This window comes from Rhea pennata, chromosome 5, assembly GCF_028389875.1.
Source record: "Rhea pennata isolate bPtePen1 chromosome 5, bPtePen1.pri, whole genome shotgun sequence".
Lineage (NCBI taxonomy): Eukaryota > Metazoa > Chordata > Aves > Rheiformes > Rheidae > Rhea > Rhea pennata.
The window spans coordinates 53,273,973-53,295,657 of NC_084667.1; the positions used below are offsets into that span (position 1 = coordinate 53,273,973).

The 21,685-nt window shown below is 42.3% G+C and overlaps 1 protein-coding gene across 1 annotated transcript in view; it reads right to left on the bottom strand.

Annotated features, from left to right (window-relative positions):
- The window catches only part of ITPK1 (inositol-tetrakisphosphate 1-kinase), a 155,767-nt gene extending 134,299 nt beyond the window's left edge, over positions 1 to 21,468 (bottom strand). Inside the window, exon 1 of the mRNA XM_062576991.1 lies at positions 21,299 to 21,468. Coding sequence (XP_062432975.1) covers positions 21,299 to 21,393 — 95 coding nt within the window. The 5' untranslated portion in view covers positions 21,394 to 21,468. The remainder of the gene's footprint in view (positions 1 to 21,298) is intronic.
- Between the last annotated feature and the right edge of the window lie 217 nt (positions 21,469 to 21,685).

Sequence of the window (21,685 nt, forward strand, 5' to 3'; positions counted from 1 at the left end):
ACTCCAGGTACTGTGGAGGGGTGCTTGGAGAGCCACATCCAACAGGCAATTGATTTTCATTCATCCCTTGCTCTGCAACGTAAGACAAGATAAATCAGCTCACAGTTCACGAGAATGACTGGATCAGGTAATATTATTAGGATTTTATATATATAGGAATGTGCACATTCAACTTTCCTTCTCTTAGTAAGCAGAAATAACATCTGCTCAAAATATTTTCACCAGTTTTTTTCTGAAGACAGAAGAAAACCCTTGCTTGAGTGCCTGCCTTTACACACCACTTGCACGTCTACCTATGCAATAGAAAGATTTCTTATGCCAGCAATATTTTTTTCCAGCAGCATGTTTTTACAGCTGCTTGCACATCAGACCCCAGTCAGCCCTACTTCATAAAGAATGAAACCGTTGCACACCCGGCGTGATGTAACTGCCTTACACAGTTGCGAGGCGTTGCAGACTTCACCCCAGGCTAAGCACCTATTATCTGCCTATTTGGATTTGCAGGGGTTTGTGCTTGATCAACACACAACCCAGGGTGCCACAGAAAGCAGCAAAAATCACAGGCATTAAGATTTAACAAAGATATTCCTCTTCAAAATCTTCTCAGCCCTCAGAAACAACAAAACTATGCTAACTTAAAGAAAGAAAAAGAAAAAAAAAACAGTGGTGGTGGTAATCATAACTTTGGGAAAGTTCCACCTTCCCTAAGAAGCCCTAAAGAGTCACCATCTCATCTGGACCACACCTTCACATCCTGCTGAAATACTACATCATTCTTAATCACTTTCTCTAATTGGTTTCCAAGTAAGAGTGAAAAAAAAAAACTATTATCCTTGCTAGTTTTTCAAGACTAATCTGAATACTTAGATTTTTTCCTCCACCTGAATTCTGGTATCACCATCCACAAAGCATAAGAGAAGTCCTTCCCTTGCTTGTGTCCATACCACAGCCCCAAGGCAAGTACTAGGCAAGCAGCACTCCAGCCCCACTCCCAGCAAGCAGTTCTGGGACCTGGAAGGATCCAGACCACCAAGCACTCGGTGCATCTGCCTGAGGCACAGCTACTACACTGTTCCTTCCCACCATCCCACTTCTAACCAACAGCCCAACAGTGTCAGTCTAACAGGATCGAGATTAGCCTTGATTTTGCAGCAGCACCTTCTCTTGAGGCCTGCTTTCAAAGTAAGACCAGCTTCAGTATAAACAATTAAAATGCAAATGTTTTGAACCGATAAGTTATTAAATTTTCTGTGCTGAAAGTCTGCAGTCAACTTTGAAAGCACTGGCCTGCATATCAGTCAGACATAACACCTACAGTTCAGCTTACAACTGAACTTTAGGGTGAAGTTCACATCAGCAGCAGTGGGAGCACTTAAGTCATAGACCCTGCTTCAGGGGTACAGCTTAGCTTTATTTCCTTTTCCTACTTGAGGATGTTCAGTCAAAAGCGATGCTGGAACATTTTACTCCACTGCTTTCACATCGTGGTGTTCTCTTAAAAAAGCTGCTTAGGTCACAACTTGAATTTTTCAGAGAGCTCCCCTGGTGAGGAGTAATTTCTCTATTCACATCCTTAGAAAAAAAAGCTGCAGACAACTTGGAAATGAAAGGGAAAAAAAATCTGAAATTGTCATTTTGGCCATCTTAACCTATGAACTAAGAAAGAACGAATGACTCATATAAAAATACAAAACGAAAACTGAGTATCACTGAAAGCAGTAAGATTTGTTTTTTCAAATATTTCTCTGTAAAATAATCCATTGTATCTAAGGTCCTATCCAAAATCAAGCATCTTATCCCAACAACAGAGTGATTACAGACACTTTTAAAGTTATATGTATGCTAAACTTGCCATTGAATTCCCCACTCTGCCCATGCAGGAGAGAGGTGAAATAACTACATACACAATGTAATAAAACCTGGGTCTGTTTCATATTCAAATATAGGTTTCTTCCCCTTTCTTCCTCAAATTTCTCCACTGCCTTGGTACCAAGGTTGCTCAAGATGCATTATCTAATGTCTCTCTCCACCTACAGCAACACATTTCTTGTTTTTTGAGTTAAGGTATCAAGCCAGTCAAACATCACTGGTCTTGCACCTTTGTAGAAGTGAAAGTAGGTAAGGTATGCTTACATCGCCAAGTATCCGAAGTCAACTCAAACACTTAGAGCAATGATGAACGTGCTAGGAGAATATAGGCAACAGAAGCTGTGAGTGATGCCTGCCATCAGAGACACTCACAAAGCAGTACTGCTTTTTTCCTTCTTTCTGTGTTTTGCAGAGGAGCTGCATGAGATCCTTCTTATAAGGTGCTGCCCTTGAAGATGTAAGGCACAGGTTTGCTATTACACAAGACAGCTCTAAGATTAACATTGCTGGCTTCTATCCTAGATAAGATCCCTCTGGAAGCAAACAAATTTCACTCAGATCACTTTTACAAGGCAGAACTACCTGCTAAGTTCTCTAATTTTCTGCCATATCCCATTGCAGGTCCTTATCAAAATAATCAGCCCAGTAAAGGCATTACAGTGCCATGTTTCTTTGCTCTGGGATAACAGCAATCTTCCTGTCGTTTCCAAGACACTAAAAGCAAAATCATAGTGGATCATTTAATACCTGTACAAAGATTAACTGGACTTATCTGAAAATGAACCTTACTCAGACAACTCCTCCCTCATGCACACATTTGAATCATATTGACCATGGTATTTTATCCAGTGACTCCTCCACTTGCTACATACCCCTTAAACAAACATGCAACAGATGACAGTTACTTCCCAGTAATTACACTAGAGAAGCTTACTAAGGTGTTCTTGAATGACTAGCTTAACAGATTTTCCAAGAATTGCCACAATTAAACAATTGCAGCTGCACAGTGCTACTCTAACATATCTTCCACTCTGGAAACTTTCCTTTATAACAAAATTTTGTATTTGTACCATAAGACCATGGTACAAATGGTCTTCAGCTCTTTAAAGAGCTAAAGTTAGAACTCAATTTTTCAACACACAGGTTTCACATAGCAAACAGGCGACCTCTAAATAAATGTGCTGATAACCTCTACAGAGGATATACTAGGTTTTCTATCAGTGCCTCAACCTACACTACACACTAACAAGAGGCCGGAACTCCAACCTTTGCTCTTACAATGGCTTTCAGCATTTCAGCTGATGCTCTTTATTCTCCCATCTACTTCACTGCTCTCCCACTTCAGTTCTACACGGAGCAGTAAGGCTGCTGCAGGCTGCATTCCACAGGCTCACCAGTTGCCCTGCCCACTTCTGTGGGCATCTGTCCTGTCCTCCTCCTCTTCTGCAGAAGGAACTTCACTTCAGTGCCTTAGCATTCACCACATAATACCCACTGCCTTTGTCTGTTATTAGAAACTGGAACTAAGTCATCTGCTTACTCTGGGACCCAAAGACAGCAGGCTGAACAGTCCTCAGTCTTCTCTGTCCCTGTCTGGAGGGTTACTGTGCGACCATCCCAGCTACTCTCTCACTCCAGTGATGCAAGACAAAGTTGCAGTTGTAATCCTGCCCTTTCTATCCTCCAGACAGAGCTTTTGGATGCCAGTGGCCATTTTAGATGTCCTCTGCCATGAACTGGCACCTATACAGCAACAACAGCCCTGAATTTCATAGATTGTTTCCTACTGCTCAAGGAAATAGTTGGATTAGCCATCCTGTACCACTACCCTCAATGAGCAGTCAGCTCAGAGTGGGAACTCCAGCAGCCCTTTACCTCGTACCTGCCTAATGGACAAATGCGCGGCTGTTCTTGGTCACAGCTCTGCTCCACATGTCTTCCTCAACACAAGTGAGATCATAGAGAAATGGTTCCGATAATCAAGTACAAAAGGTTAGTGTTCAGGTAAACATGCAGGATGTCTATCATTCCAAGTCATGAGTATTGCTGTGGCTGGCTGTGTACACTATCTCTGCAAATCTATTGCTCTTTCACAAGAAAGCCAAGGCAGGACCCACATCAGAAGTTCTGTAGACAGCAGGCCCACTCTGGTACAAAGCACGGCAGGTCTGCGGAGTCCGGTCACATATTTCCCTTTCTCTTCTGAGCACTCAAGCCCCGATCCTTCTCTCACTCTCCTCCAGTTTCTCCCTTCAACACCTAACCTGACAGAATGCATCAGGCGCCTTGTCAAGATTTAGGAACAAATTAGTCCTCTTTTTGCTCTCTCCTTTCCATAAAGCCCTGGATACACTATCTCATTCATCTTTTTCTCACCTCCTGGAATATACAATTTGCTGTCCTACAACCCCCTCATGCATGGCTTCTCTTCATGCTACAGTACAGCAGGTAGCCAAAAAGAAAGACCACATGAAAACCTCCTTCCCTCATTACAAAAAACAAAAAGAAAGCCCTGAGAGGTGAGAACAAGTAGGAGAGCGAACAAGAGAGCAAATGAGAGCGTGAATGACTACAAAGGCAATTTCCAACAGGCCAAGTGTAATTATTCCTAAGGGAACACCTCAAGACACTTGACAAGCGGTCAAGCCTACAATGTCAGCTTACAATGAGATCACATATAAAAAGGATCTCTGAAACTCACATGCATTACACTGAACAAGAGAATTAAACACTCGTCTCCAAGTAATGCAGGATAAATGGCATAAAACAAAGTCTTTCTCACAGCAGGACAATTCAATAACATGAAGTTCCTTGAGCAGGAGTAGGAACAACACTCTCAAGTAAGTAGATGCACAAATCTTGCCACAGGTGAGGAACGGTGCTTACACTGGCTCAGAGAATCAAGCAACTTGCTCTGATCACCATTTCTGTCTTCTCTCTTGGATGATGCTCACAACTGCCCATTTGAAAAGCAACCAGGAGTCAGAGGGCCTTGTGACATGCTCCTGAAATGCCTTCCATTTGTTTCAGGCCACACACTCTCACACACACATACACACTCACTCTTTTAACCTGTGCTTGAGAACTCCTTGCAACTTTCAGCGACCCACATCGTTCAGCAGACTTTCTCTTTTCAGTCTTGGACATAAGACAATCTACATAATAGAATCCCCTTTAAAATACCAAGCTTCACCTCAAGCAAATTACCTGCTTCTGTCTCCCTTGTTTTCACTTGGGAGCGTTTAGATTACACTCCTCCGCTTTCACTGTCAGAAGGTGATCAGGCCAGGAATTCACATCTACACCATCCTAATCTGTAAAGGAAGACTGATAATTTTGTGCTGCTTGCCAGTCACTTAAGAGGTGTTATGCTATTTCTCAAGTATCATTTTACAAGATGCATCAACATGATTCTATTTGCCAGACTAAATATTCAGTCTAAAAATCTCCAAGGAGATTCTCAGTCTCATTTAGATAGGGAAAAAAAAATTTTTTCCTGGTACAATGGTAAACATTAGTTCCCTTAAAAAAAAAAAAAAGGAAAAAAAAAGGAGGCTGCAGAGTAGTACCTGATCTTTTCATTTTTAAATAAGCATGACAAAATCAAGCTAATACTTCCTTCTGATATAGCCCTTCACCAACAGATCATTCAAGTCTTTTACACATTTATTACAAATAAACTCACGTCTAACAAACATGAAGGAGCAAAGACTTCCTGAAGAGCCAGTCACAGTAAACAACCCCAAATGTGAAAGAAAACAAATCACTTCTGAGAAACATTTTTGGTTCCATTTCACAGCTAAACAAATAAGTTGTATAGCACCTTTTTTGATAAGCTACTAAAAGAGTTCTACTTTATGAGAGTTTTCTCCAAAGTTGCTGCATTTGGTAAATGATTTCATCACTAAAGAAAAAATCCATTAAGAGTCAGAGGGCTTATGATCAAGCTCAAATTTATTTGTAGCTTACAAAATTTTCATTTCTTCCTGTGTTTCATTAGATTCTGTGTGTACCTAGAAAATGGCAACTGTGCTATTTCTGTGGAGTTACAAGGGCCTACTTGGACCTTGCACACCCAAATAAAAGGCAGAGGTAAATATAAGTAAGAAAACATCCCTCGTCACTATCACTGTCTCAGGTGGACTGGACTTCTGCATGATCTCATGCTCCTTCTCTCCTCTTACCCTTCAGCTTTGTTTTCACCATACTTTAGAATGACCGAGTTAGAAACATCAGTGCAATAAGAAATCATAGCCTGGCAAAAGCCTACATCAAAATAATGAACTTAACCTGAAAACATTTACCAGTTAAATAGCTTTGAGAGACTAAAGCAATTAAGTGACAGCTAAAAATGTTAAAACTTAGGAGTCTCCAACAATTTGCTCAGTGATATTATTTCTTTTACAGAAATCACCGATGAGAACAGTCAAATTTTAATTTTGAACAGTGGCTTGGAGTAGACAAATGTGAATAAAGAGCTGCTGGCAACTACCAAGATCAAGTAATTAACACTTTTTCTTCTTTGAGATCCAAAGATCCTTGAGCAATTTGCTATCAATTCAGCCATACAACAGCATTGTGAGAGCATTTTGTTATACCCTCACTTGCTAGGTGGAAAAAAATAGTTGAAAAAAATGCTGACTTTCGTTAGTGACAATGAAGTCTACTACAGAGCCAGGAACCAACCCTATTCTGACTGCTAAGCCAACGCCTGATCTGACTTTACTGCCTCTCTGGATCAGAGATTATTCTTTGACTTGGAAACTCCCTTAGCACCACCACCATCTGTGGTTTTAGATACCAATGAACACATGGAAGACATCAAATATTTAAACACATTTCAACTGTTGGCAGTTTGAACTCCTAAGAATTGAGCCTGATTTCAAAGCTGCTTGAGCAGTATTGAAATGTCAAACTATGTTTCTGCAGTACAGGTGGAAAGAGCCACCTCTCAGCTCTTTGGAGACATTCCTGCAAGGCCAGTCCCGAGTTCCTGAGCTCGTGTGGGTGTCCAGCGCCGACATCAGACATTTTGAATATGCAATTTAATTTCCTGAAGTTGTTAGAGGGGAGGGAGAAGCTAAGGAAAGAATTTTCACATTCAAACAGAAACATATAGTGGAGAGAGAGGGGGGGAAAAAAAAGAGAAAGAATAAAATTAACCCTTCAGTACTTTTTTTACTCCACCATAAGGAGGTCAGGCTTTACTAAAACACAACACTCAACCCTGTCCTTAGCGAAGACTCCAACAATTATCTCCTTGAAGCCAAACTGGCTGCTGAAAACACCCACACATAGACATTACTGTCTTAAAGACTGAATAATATTTAACTGAAAACATTCTCCAGCACAAGTTTCCTTCTCTGTAACGCTAACAGCACTGCTCCATTTTGCCTGGGGCAGCCCTCAAAGTAGACTGTCAGTCTACTTTAAAGGGGAGGATGAGAGGCAACAGGGAGATTTTTACATAGACCACATGCATTTTCCACAAACAAACATTTTTTATTCCAACTTTCACTACCAGCAGCAAGTATGCTAAAATTTATTCTTGCAAGGAGCTTTCACACCCACTTATCACTTAACATAAGAAAAGGTGGCAGCAGCACTACAAAGGAACAGGAAACCCAAATACTACACTTGGTTCTGCAAAAACATTTCAGACTACCGGATACTTCCCCGGGCCAAGCAGGCATTCAGAACGCTCTGTGAATTGGAGTTGTGGTAGCATGTTTTAACAACTACCTACCACACGTTTGATTCTTGGCCATCAATCGTTTTTATCAAGCCATTACATGCTTTAAACGCCTGCTCTTAGTATTTATCAAGCAACAACGGAAGAACAGACCAGCCAAAGAGTTCCAGGTGTTGGTCCTGGGCCTGCTGATGACAGCAGCACTGAATTTGTGCCACCGTGAGCAAACAACTTCAATTTTCCCCACCTCTCTGGTTCTCCATTAAAGAAAGAAAGAAAAAAAAAAAAAAAAAGCTGAAACCAGGTATATCCAGGTCCCAGAGAATTCAACAACAGATTTCCAACAGCTTCACAGGGAGCTGGATTAGGCCCAGGCCCATAAATATCCTCAGCTCCCACTGAGATCAGGAAAACTCAGTACCTTAACAGGAGGCAGGAGCTTTTCAGAGTCTTAGCCTAATTCATAGGCAAGGGTTACTATTTTAGGAGTAAGCACTAATACGAAGAACTTGACATCCATCTAACTAACCTACAAAACAGTAAATATAGAAATTTTCACCTTACACATCAGAGAACAGCTTTGCCCAAGAAGAAATGAATGGTAAAGCTGTCTTAGGACAAATGACTTCGCTTCCAAATTATCTGCTCAGACTCAATACCAAACATTTTACTTAAGAACTCTCAATTGTGGTTAGTGTCATTTGGGTTTGGAGGGCAAAGGGGAAATACACTTTTCCATAGCCTCTTGGTATTATCTCAAAGAAGCGTCATTTGAAATTACACGTTGGTTGTAGTAAATTCTCTACTAATGTTTTATAGTTTCAGAAATAAATTTTTCTGGTTTAAGAAAACTCTCCTGTCTGGTTCTACAAATATTTTTCTCCACAATGACAAAAAGGAGGAACTATGACCAAAGCAAAATCAGGGAAACTATAAGAACAGCCAGAGCAAGTCAGACCAAAGACCCAGTCTACCAAGCCTCCTGTTTCCAAAGTTCAGTTCTACAGTCAGACACAAGAGAAACATCCTAAAATACCGTTTGTCTTCAGTAATCTCTTACAATTAGAGCTATACTAGTTTATTACCACGGTAACAATGAGAGAGGAAAACTTGCCCAAAAGGAATGGGATAAAGTACTACATTTTAACTGGTTATTTGAGACAAAAAGAGAGATCAAATCTCAGCACTAATATATTGTGCCACCCCCCACCCAAACAATATCTATTGTGAGCTAAAATGGGGTACTAGGCCGATCAGGAAACCACAAAACACAGTAGTACAGCAGCACAAAAACGAGAAAAAGCTTTCACCAGAAGAGCTGGTGGTCTGCACAGTTCACATGGTTCCACCACACACCATTTAATACAGTCACGCTACAGACACGGAAGCGACAGCCAACTGCACTACATATCTGAGTTTATTTTACTTCACAATTTAAACATAGCAGTGGACCAGCATCAATCAAGTAGTCTTCTCCATTCTCCAGAGCTCTCTCAGGGAGGCACGTAGTTATATACTAAAAATCCATTTGGTTTGGTTACAGAATCCAGAACCACAGACAAGCCATAACACACTTTCAGGAAAAGATGAGTGAAAAGAAAGCTTTAAATTATATTTAGACCACCAGAGAGCAATAAGATCTACTGTTATTTCCACAGAAAAGCAAATTCTGATCCACAAAAAGGTTCCAGCTTGAGCAGAAGTGCTATCTGAAAACCCACCACGAGTAAGCAACAGAGATCAATGTGCTGTAGAATATATAAAGAACATAGCTATTATCACATTGCACTAACAAAAGACTGAGAGGGGAAACAAAGCTAGTTCCATGCTAGTACAAAACAAAAGCAATTTAAACTTGATGGTAAGGTAGTGAGCAGAAATTTTCTTTCTCTGTTGAGCTGCAAATAAAACAATTCAAAGCACAAAATCTCTCAGGTGCTGAGAACTGAAGGCCTCATATAGCATCTGAAAGAGAAGACAGAGCTTCAATCCCCAGTTAGTAAGCAGCTTATACTTTCTGTCCCGCAAAGCGCACTACATTTTATAAAGGCTAGGAAAAACACCAAAATAACTTATTGCCTTCAAAATTCACTCCAATCTGAATGGAATTCCTGGACTTTCATCTATTCCTCAAGACAGGAGAAAAGGTTACACTAAAATGTCAAACCCCAAAGTCAAAACGTAATCCCAACTACTATTCATCTGCCAGCAGACGAGTCTCTTTTCCTCCAACAGCCTCAGTTACTGCTTGCAGTCTATGTGACTAGGGACAGCTAACGGTGTAAAACAAAACATTTTCTCCCCAAAGATTAAACCAGTTTTAAAAAGTAGCAAAAGTTTTAAAGCAAATAACTTCTATTTAGTGGCAAGAGCTGCAGCTCAGTTTTATCATCACATCCTGTTTGCACAGCACATGGTGCCCTAACACAGTGTACTGACACTACTACTTCTCCCCTTACGCTTTCACCTCTCTTCTATTCAGATGTAGGGTGCAAGTCAGCAGCTACAAGTATTCTCTTTTTTTAGCTATTATCCTTTCATTAAAGTAATAGGATTTCTTAATTTCCTTCTCCCTTCCCTTCCTCCCACACATACGCTTAGACAGACTTTAACAAGACTTTTCTTTCAGTCCTTGAAAACCACCAGATTGACAGCTCCAGTGAATTAAGCTGCCTCTTTGTCGGCAGAACAAGAGCAGCACCACAGGCAACCTCCAAACAAGCTCCCTCTATCCTCCTCTTCCCACCCCTCCAACTAGCAAGCATATCTAAATGCTGAACTTTGCACATGGCTCTATCATACCAGGGGGCCTTGTAAAGAGTCTCTGATAACACGGTTTGCCCAGACTATCTCACAGGGGACACTAACGGTGGAGCCCAATGTGACGGGAACATCGTAAGTCAGCACACTACCAGCAGGCAAGTGTGGCTGCATCCACCGTCCAGACAGTGCAAGAACTCTAAAATCATGAGAATGTTCTAAGTGCATTCAACTACACATTCAAATACTGACTGGCAAAGAAAACTTATTTTACTCAACACTCTGAAAGTATGCTGTATTGAGACAATTCTTAAAGTCACACTGGAAACTACAGAAAAGCTACATTAACTGAAAAAACAGAAAGACCAGAAAGATTAAATACCCTCAGTATCAGACAAAAGATGCAGATTTTATTTGCAAATTAATTCTACATATGGCATAAAGGCTACAGAAGACAGTTTCTGTCATTGTTACAGTACTAGCACTGTACTTCAACTTTGGAGAGTACTCGTCAGCTATGTTACCACCTAACAAGGTTGGGCAACAACTGGGGATCTAGACACTTTTCTCTCTTTAATTATGAGACAGAGATTATGTTCCACAAAACCCTCCATAATTAGCCTAGTACATGCTAATCTGTGATTCAGAATCAAGTTATAGTATGGTTTCTAAGCAGCGCCCAACTTCTGGTTCCTCCTCCACCCAGCTCTTTTGCAGTTTTTTTCATTTTTATCAAGGAAGTTCCTTCTTTCAGGAGGAAGGACTTTTGACTTCTGAACTTCTTGCAACTGTTTAAAAAAATATAAGCATTTCAATCAAATTGATCAAGAGCCAGGGTATTTTTGTAAAATGAACATGTATGCATACGTTTAAAAATTAGAAGTGCCTATTTCTTTAAGGGTTAAACAAAACCATAAGCAACTTTATATTTTCTCGTACCTCAGTCACAGCAAAACTAGAGAGTAACCAAGCTACACTGATACTCTCTTTACTTTCCTTTGACATCAGAAATAAAAGCAAGTTCAAAAGCTCATTAAAAGAGTTTATATAGAACACGTGCAACCGTAGCTATTAAACCACAGTGTCATGGATGCAATCTCTGCCATGGGAGTTTCTAAACCACTGACAGAATGCAAGAGTGTCTGCCAAAGGAAGGTGAGCACATTTGCTTTGTATCTCATGCTCTCTGCAAGCATCTGCTACAAACAGTCATTGAGATCCTGGCTGGTCAGGTTCAGGTCTATTCAGCTGGCCTGTCTACCAATATCAGTTAGAGTGGTTAGGGCCTCTGCTGTGAAACAAAATACACTGATCAACCCGTGCTTGAATAACCTCACCATTAGCCTCTGTGCTACTCTGTCATCCTTCAGCTGACAGCAAGGAGAGAGCCAACACTGGCTGCAGTGATACCAGACTACAGTGACAGTGAGCAGAGGGGATGGATCCCCACGCAATAAAATCTTCTAAATGGAGATAAGCTTTTGTAACACAAAGGGATAGCTATAATCAATCCTCACCAAAACATCTAGACACAGATGTACAACACGCAGAGTAAAACAGCAACAGTCATCAGGATATACATTCACGTCCATATTTTCTAAACTACACGGAAATAATCAAGAACTGCACTAAACAGATACTTAAGAAACAACCTAGCCAGTCACATTTAAGTAGTCATTATTGCATTGCACTCATTAAGAACATGGTATATTGCCAGAGCAGGCAACATTTCATAGTGCACCTATACAAAGGATGATACTTTCTATACTTGTAATGAAACCAAGATAAAAAATAAGCCAAGCAATTATACCATTTCTTATGACTGCGAAAGCAATTAGGAGTGGCAGGGAGAAACAAGTACAGTGCTCTGTCACTGCAGATGGGGAAGGAGTGGCATGGCACAAATGGACCTTTACGATATCATTTCCTTCCAGGGCCATTAATCACCCGGGACATCATTTGTTCTGTCAGCTATTAACCAGTTACCCCAATGCACAGATAACTTTATCAAGGTTAGACAGTGAGAGTCGTTACTAAACACTACAACATGCAATACAGAAGACCTTGTTTCCAAAGAATCCTTCCTACTATTTCCTTCTGCCGGGGGGGGGGGGGGAACACATTAGTGTATGTATTTAGCCATATGTAACACAGGAAAAAAATACGAGCAGAAAGTAGGAAAAGTCTCCAGCACATTAAAAAACATGATTTCAAAAAAAGAATAACTACATTGTTTACAGCAAAAATATTCAACACAAACCAGGTCTCTTAAAGCACTATTTTTTAGCCTGTTAGCACTCTCCAAAGGGGAGAAACTCCCTCAAAGTGCACTCATATCTGTAATATGGTCCAAGAGGGCAAACATGGAGCTGTGGTAACCACTTTTCTGAACAACCAGCTCAAGATTTAATATTCTGTCTCTGCTGCAGACATGTCTCATTCAAGTACTTTTTCTTTTTTGGCAGCTATACCATGAAAGATTCAGTTTTGCCAGGCTGTGCCTGGGGACCCAGGCTGAACATGCAAAACCAATGCGTTAAGAGTGGAAAGACTGAAGCCTGTCGACAAGGAGGAAGAAAAGCCCCTGAGGAGGGTGATGGAGGGAGAGAACAAGCTGCTGTCTTGGGGAGGAAGGACAGACTCCCATCCCTCCCAAGCGGGCATGACTCAGCACCCTGCCTAGACAAAACGAGACGCTTCATAAATCCTCTCTAACCCATCTCCGCAAGGAGAGGATCAAACAGCTCAACACGAACTGAACCTGCTTCCACGTTCTGGGCCAGGCTTTGCCAATATCTTTCCTAAAAATGCATTTAAATCGAGAAACACACACTTCCTCCACTCCGCGGACCAGAGTGCCAGGAGCCCCTGTGAGGTCAGTAAGCCGACAACCTGGTACGGCAGGACAGAGCAAGCTCCTGCTCTGCTCGTATCCTCGCTGGAACAGCCTCGGCACTGCAGTTAGGAGGAAAGAGAACTAAAAGTCACAGGATGAGGGAGATTTACACAAAATTAAATGACCTCCGCCCAACAAAACTCAAACGGTGTCATTCTGAAAGCCACTCAAAGTACGTGGTTCTCTTCCAAATCGGATTTCTCTCAGCAGAGGGAATACTAGCTAAGATTTGTGCAGTATTTGGACAGCATGGATGTACTAGCAGTTTCTGCTCTGATCCTATACAGGGCTGAACTCCTTCTGAAGAGAGCTAAATTCCACCAGGACAATTTCAAACCTTTGTCTGAGGACTGCTGAACTCAAAAACGAAGAGAGACGGAGAAGATAATCTGACAGAAGAGTGTTCCCCAGCACTACAGCACAGATGTGCCCAGCACAGGTGCTTATTTTATCTGCTTTTGTTTCCACATGCTCTCCTCCCTCATTTTCTTGGAACACGACAAAGAATGTCACCTTGCCAGGAAGCGCCAAATGCTGAGAGAAATAACACGTCCGGTCAGTATCATGGGACATAATGTCAGCTGACACTCCCCAAGTGCGGTACCTTAAGGTAGAGCAAGAGCTTTCAGCGGTCATCTCCGAAAACCTTTTCAGGTCAAACCTACATTCTAGAAGAAGCAGCCTGTGTGCCTAGATCTCCCAAGTCACGGCTCCTGAATCAGTAAAGAGACGTCAAACTAAGCCAGGTACACAAAGAACTTTCTCACACACCTTCTGCAATATCACAGATTGTACTAAAACAGGGATTGGTCTCCTGACCTCAGGAGAGGCCAACTTCTTGGCCTTGAAATGGGACCAAATAGACCCACGTCATTCCCAACATGTTTGTCCAAACTGTTCTTCAACATCTTAAGCAACGAATTCCACCACCTACCTAGACAATCACAGTATTCCTTCCAAATACATAGCATCCCTCCTTCTTGGCTGCTTTTTGTTCTACCCACAATGGAACTGGTGAACACACCGTTCCTTTTTTTTTTTTTTTCCCTCTCTCCCTCCTCCTCCCTACATCATCTAAAGATCCCTCTTTAACCTTCTCTTCTTCAGACTAAATTCAGACTGAATAACACCAGTATGATGCACCATATTTTCAAGACCTGTGATCATTGTTGCTGCTCTTTTCAACAACGCTCTCCAGCTGACCTGCCTTTTCCTTAAATGTAGTATCCAAAAATGAAGGCAGTAGGTAAGACTACTCCAGCAGTAGTCTTATCAGAGCTGAGCAGAATGAAAGCATTACTTCATGCACCCTGAAGGCTATATTCCAATATATGCATCCCAAGATGACATTTGCCTTTTATCTTTTGGCAACACTGTCAACTCGTATTCAGCTTGAGACCTACAAAAGAATCCAGATCTTCCTCTAGAACGTTGCTACCTGACTAGGCTTATTTTTATGCTTCCTTGCCACACCTCAAATTAAACAGGTTGTGGTAAGGGACGTACCAGACGGAGGATGCAAATTTCCTGAATCTATGGTAAATGATTGTTAGATTATGAAAGAGACTCACTATGAAAGCAGTGATTGTTAGTCAATCACTTCTGCTGCCGAGTGGCTGTGCTTTGCATTCCCATGAAATAGTTCTTGTTCTGCAAGCATAATACAGCAAACTTTTTATGAGAGGGATGCCTATCAATGAGTGCTCTTAGCTATTAAGAAAAAGCACATATTACCAGTTCTTCTCGGATGCACAGAAAACTCTCCTCTACAGGAAAAGGGAGCAGGAATCAGAAATATATTGAACTCTTTTCCTCCAAAAAATATGGGGGGGGGTTGCTGCTACCCTTGACACATTTCCATGGTTTATTATAATTTCTACCATTCAGCTAGCTGTTAGGTTTGCTAGAGCTAATGTCAAAGAAATGTATCCAACAATCCTCCTCCCAGTTACTTCTTGTGATACAGAATTCAGACTAACACAAGCACAATGGGAGCTATTGATCAATGCATGTACATTTTATTTTTATGGCTTTTAAGATCATAAAAGCCAACTGGCACAAGTCAAGCATTTAAGAAAAGTAGTATTTAGGGGGTTTTTTTGGTGGAGGATTAAGGTTAAAGAAAATCTCCTGAGCTCTTTCTGGAAAAAATATGTAATATAATTCATGGCCTGCTATATAAAGAACAGTTTAATTTAGTAGCTTCAAATCAGAATTATTCTTAAACCAATCTTAAAACCCAGGTTTAGACTCTTTTGCATAGACCATGGTGCAAAAAAAAAAAAAAAAAAAAAAAAAAAAAAAAAAGAGGCCACAAAAAGTTTAAAAGAGAAAAAAAACATACAGATCTACAGCACTGACAGTAGTATTTACCCCTATTTTATTGTTGATTTAATAAATAGTGGGTTCTAGCACATGCTAAAAGAGGGCTTAACTGCCTATCACAGAAACAAAATGAGAAGATGAAGGCTGAAGAATTAATTTAGCTTAAGAAAACACCATGAGGAAGATTGACGTGAACAGAGGAATTTAAACTACCCATGCAAATACTTTGGTAGGGAAAAAAAACAGTAGACGCTTTGTGCAACAGATTGATCTCCTATTGGCATAAAAATAGCTTTATTAAAACTCAATAGAAAAAAAAGAAAAAAAGCCATAATGACCTGTCAAATCCAAGTGGTCTTCAGTAAAACTGATACATGCTCCAACAGGAGTTATACACTCAAAGAAAATTCTTTTGGTTTTTGCAAATGGATGTACAAGAACTGCTGAAGTGGTGCAGACAGCAACTCAAGAACATGGTCTAAAGTTTGACAACAATCTTCGGCACTGGGTAGCACCTAGAAATCCAGCCAAGATCAACAGGCCTCAGTTTCATGTGTGTCAGCCAGTGCAATCAGTTTGTCATGGACGGTTTTTCAGAGACAGAAGACAATTAGACTTGTTCATTACAGAGCACAGCAACCAGACTTTACCAGAAGGAGATCTTGATTACCTTGCTTCTATCTTTTTCTTTTTGGGCAGAATTAGATTTTCTCAGAATTTGTAGTTTCCTTCAGAAGTTGTTCCTCCCAGCCCCACTCTACCTTTATGAAAAACATAGCACAATAAAATCTGGCCATAAATAAGGTGCACATTTCTTCTGTCTGTCAAACTGTAGGATTTATCATTACATAGATTACATCTTGAGGCAAATGTTCAACTCATTTGCTATTCATTTTCTACATAGTATTAAGAGGAAATTCTGACTCATTATGTGTATGACTACCCAGAAAGGCTACCATACTAACATGTGGACCTATGAGTTGCCCATGTGAGTGCTCCTACCCTAAATAACTGTAAGAGTAGCTTCTCACTCAGAGTGGGGTGACTTTAAATTACCTCTTGGATGAAGCAAATATTCACCTCCCCTTACATCATGGTAACTTGCTCATGCTGCCATAATCTTACTGTCTCGAGTCCCCATGGCTCCCAAATGAGACAACATTAACTGATGATATGCAGAATAACTATCAAGGAAATAGAAGCCTTTTATAGAGAATCCAGTCATTTAGTGATGTGCAACCATTTACAATCTGAACTGGTGCCAAACACATATAACTCATTTTTGAAAGAGATATATGCAATTCTTTTTACTACTGCCACCACACCTCCTCATATGCACAACCACGTAAGTCTTCTTCCTTGCAACATCCAGAAAGGCCTGGCAGTACATCTACGTGTACTTTTTTACAATAGGTTAAAAAAACATATAGATATAGGTATCTAAGAGTCTTCACCACAGCCTGCAGCTCACATCATAGTTCTGCCATCTGTGTAATAGAATGGGGCATCCCCATTTTCCTAACCTTGCATTAGTGCTCACACAGCTGCACTGCGATGATCATTTCAGCGTCAATGTGAAGAGCAGGGAACTGACCGGACTGGACACTTTTGACAACTGCATAATCACTAAAATCAGCTCAAGACAGAGAAAGAGACCAAACAGCTGGAAGGAGGAGTAACTATTCCTTTCAGCAGTGGTAAGGACACAAGACAACATCAAAACTACAACTTTACTCCACAGGCTCCTAAATTCTCAGTGAGGAGCCTCTAGAAACCCAATTCTTTACAGGCTATAGGTGCTCTATATATTTTTTCAATACTAATTACCAAAAGTTTTGATACTACACCACCACCTTGATGGAGCTGAACATGAAGACTCACAGGAAAATCTGCTTCCCAGCAACTAAATATTTGTTTGCCACAGTCCCATAATGGGCCCTACTCGCATAAGTTCACTTGCAGCACAAACGGTAGCAAGAAGATAATACTAAATTCAACACAAAGCACGATGACCTAGCAGCTTTCACTCAAAAGCAAGAGGGGACAATCTGGCAATAGCAGCTTCTTACATTGCCTCCTCACTAACAAATACCCGAGGCGATAAGAAGCCTGTGCTGAACACACTGCTCCATGCACAACAACTCGATCCCATATCATGCCTCTCAGAAGGCCCACGGGTAGTAGTAAGGCTAAGACAGGGACTCTTCTCCCTGATGAAATGGCACTGATGTGCAAAAAGGTGCGAAGACGTCTAGCTCCATGGACAGCTTACATAGGAAGGAGATGCTGGGTGGAACTGAAAGCCAGTGGGGGAAGCAGAGACCAGAACCAAAGACTCACTTCATCCCAAAGTAATACCTTCACTACAAGCGTGGCACACAGGGTGACAACCTTGGCACCAAAACGCTCACATTTCTTTCTACACAGTGACAGGTTCAGCCAGAGATTCACAGCTAGCCTGGCCTGCTCTACAGGTTCAGTCTCCCTTGGGAGACTGCAGGTGCAGGTTTCAACCCAGGTTCTCCACTTCCCAGGCAAGTGTTCTACCCTCTAGGTCACAAGTCCCAAACTGCAGGCCACAGACCACCGATGCTTTACAACAGGCCCGTGAAACCATGCTATGGTTACCACCTTTCCACTCAGAAACCTGGAAGAGATTCGGAAGCATTAAGGGTTGTAGTGGGCTGTAACCCCGCATTTTGGGAACCACTGGTCTGGGCCATAACATGGAGGCAGGTATCACTAGAGCTACGCACTTTCTCCTCCTCAGGTTACATTGGAAAGGCGAAGTCAAGGCTGTTATGCTCAATGAGGAATACAACTCTGGTAGGGTATATCTAGTGGGCCAAAGAGAGAACCCTAACTAGCAGGTGAGCACCAAAGGCTTTGATACAAGGAAAAATAACTTGTGAATCCAAAGCTTAGCCAGGAGTGCCAGGAGTTTAGGCAGGAAGGTAGCAGCTCCAGTAACACACATTACCAAAGCTTTACACAGCAAAACAAAGACTAAAACCTAAAAAGAAAAAAGAAGAAAAAAAGAAAAGAAGAAGAAGAAACCTACACTTTCCTGTCACAAAATGACAAAACATTAAGAACAATTTAGATACTAAAATTTAACAGAGAAATCTATCAAAATCCAACTTCAGTTAGGCTTTAAATACCTTCCTTGTCTTTGGATCCAGTTTCAAGGAACCTGCGTGGTCTTTGTGGAGCAGAAAACTGGAGACAGGCCTGCCTAAGCCCCAGAGGAGCACTTTAATCACTGGGTCACTCACGCTCGCTCATGTCTCATTTCAATCAAGACAATATAACAACATTTCAGCTTAGGAGTGCTACTGGAGACAACACCAGAAATCACTCTTTAAAAAGCACTTCAGCAGTTAGACCTTCTCTCAGAAGACAGCTCAAAGTGATTTTGAAATGTCTTTCCCTCTTCCCTTTATGACAGCAGCGCTTCACATTAAACCTAGCTGCACTGGCAGACTGCAAAAAATGAAGAGTTTTCTTACTCCAACAATATTCCTGGTTTAAAAATAGTGGTACTTCAGGAATTCATTAGGAGTCTTCTGTTACTTTCCTGGGTTATATAACTGCTTCACTGCAAACCCATACAAACAAAACTGAACTTTGCAGTCATCCAGAAAGTATATCCCTAGGCAACAGGCAAATAAATTCCAAGTAACAGTCACCATAAAACACAGAGTAGACAGACAGACACATAGTCCACGGTAATGCATGAATCACTGTACAGGAATGAGTACGCTTGCCTTATTTCCTATCATGCACAAAGTTTGTGGTAAGATGTATGTTGAGCTTGGCATTACTTTTTCTACAGCAATAAAAGTTCAGAAAGTCAGAATGAATCAAGTAAATATTACATATAAAACACTCGAAATCTTTGCCTGAATGAACGTGATCTCCCACTGATGTCAATGAAAGTTGCCTGGATGGAAACTAGAATATCCAAGACTTCAGCGCAACTTGCTCCAACAGCTGTGCCAGCCTTTAACTTGACACTTAACTTCTTCAAACAGGGTAATAATAAATGCTCCAAAAAAATCAAAGCCTGACTGAACAGAGGTGGCTACCCAATGTCTGTAAGTGCTATTCAAAAGAGCTTAGTTTGTACTGCAAGAGGTGCTGGAGGAAATACAGAATGAGGCAGTCTAATTTTCATCAAGAAATCCGGAAAGCGTAGCAAGAAATGCTACAGGGCCATTTTCACATCACTGCCAGGATATAAAACTACTAATAAATCTGTGCAGTACATGAATAAGTTGCGGATCCATGATATGAAATACAAGTATAAGGAAGTTCTGAAGTGTGGAAAACGAAGCAAACCACCTAGTCAGAAACAGAAACAAGGACAGCAGAGGGGAAAAAGCCAGTTTTTGAGATTCCTGTGCTTTAGAAATTAGAGCACTTAATACCAATAATGAAAGACAAATTACTAGGAAAGAGTATGTACTTTCTAAGATTACCCTCAGTTTGATGTCATGAAATCCAAACTGCACAAAACTTCATGAGGGGTTTTTAAGGGTTACTAGAAGTCAAAGTGTATTTTTGAGTGCCATAAAAACTAACCAAAACCATCTTTTAGGTATGTACAAAACTCAGCATCAATCATTTGGAAGTATTTGTCTGGAGAACCACATGAAACTTAGAGAGACCTTAAAACAGAACTTCTGTTTTTTTCTGTACTTAAAAGAAAGCACTGGTAAGTTTTGCTGAAGCTTGACACAGAGGACACCAGTGCCAAGCTAATACAAAAGCTTCTGTCACTTTCTCAAAATTGTTTTCAGTTTCTTCTGCCTCCTTCATCTTTACAGAAAACAGACAGTGCTGCCAACAGTTCTACACAACAACGTGTTCTGTGGTCAAGAAACTGCAAAATACAGGGCTTGGTGGTTTTAGTACGAAATGCTTTAATAAAGCGTATTTGCAGCTTGGCAAAATATATTTTGGAAGGTCTGAACAAAGTTCAGAGAAACTAGGAGTTATTTAAAAATATATTCAATTATCAAATGCATTTCAAATACCTGTTATACACGTTCTGTCCAATTGGAATAAATAAGGAAAAGCTATTGTTCAGTATCAGAAGCGACAATGCTTGTGTCACAAGACCTTGGACCTATGCAAAGCTTACAATTCTAATTAAATAATAAAATTGATTGTGCAACATACAGCACACATGAGCATATATACTCAGAGCCGGAGGTAAAGGCTATTTACAGCTCATCAAACCAACCTTTACCTCCGGGAGTACAGGCAATACACACAGCGGCTAGGCATGCCCTTCAGTCACCGCTCACGCCTCCCAGGCGAGCGCCAAGCTCGCTCGGGGGCTTTGTACGCACCAACTTAAAGCGTTTTTCTCCGAAGGGAGAAAAGGAAACTTATTCCAACCCACTCGACTCTCCTTAACGGCAACAACTCGGCTTCAGCTCCGGGTCCCCGCCAGGCCTGCGCAGGGTCCAGGCGAGGCCGCTTCTCCCCCCAACCTAGCGAGCTGCCGAGACGCGATGGGCGGGTGCTCGAAGGGAGCGCGCCCGGCAGGTGCGCGCCGCGCGCCCGGCCGCAGCCCCCGGCCGCAGCCCCCGGCCGCAGCCCCCGGCCGCAGCCCCCGGGGGCCCCGCGCGCCGCCGCCCGCCGCCGCCACCCGCCGCCGGCGCGAAGCCCCCGGCGGGGCAGAGCCCCGGCGCAGGCCCCGCGGCCGCCCAACGGCCGCCCCCCCGCGGCGGGAGCCGCCTCCTCACCGGCACAGCTCCGCGAAGGCCTGGAAGTTCAGCTTCCTGATCTTCTTCTCGCTGAGCCAGTAGCCCACCCGCTTCCCCTTGAGGAAGGTCTGCATGGTGCGGATCGGACCGGATCGGCGCGGCGCCGCGGGGCGCCCGCCGCGGGCCACCTGCCCGGCGGCTCCTCGCGCTGGGGCTCCGCGCAGCCACGGCTGCAGGCGAAAAGGGACGAGACAAGAAAGGAAGAGAATCAGGCGCTGCCGCCGCCGGCCCCGGCGCTGCCCCGCTCCGCGCGGCCGGACGCGGCGAGCAGCCCCGGCAGGCCCCGCTCGGCCGCCGCTGCCCGCGCGAGCCCGCCCGCCGCCCGCGCCGGGGCCGCCGGCCGAGCCGGCAACGCCGCCGCCGCCC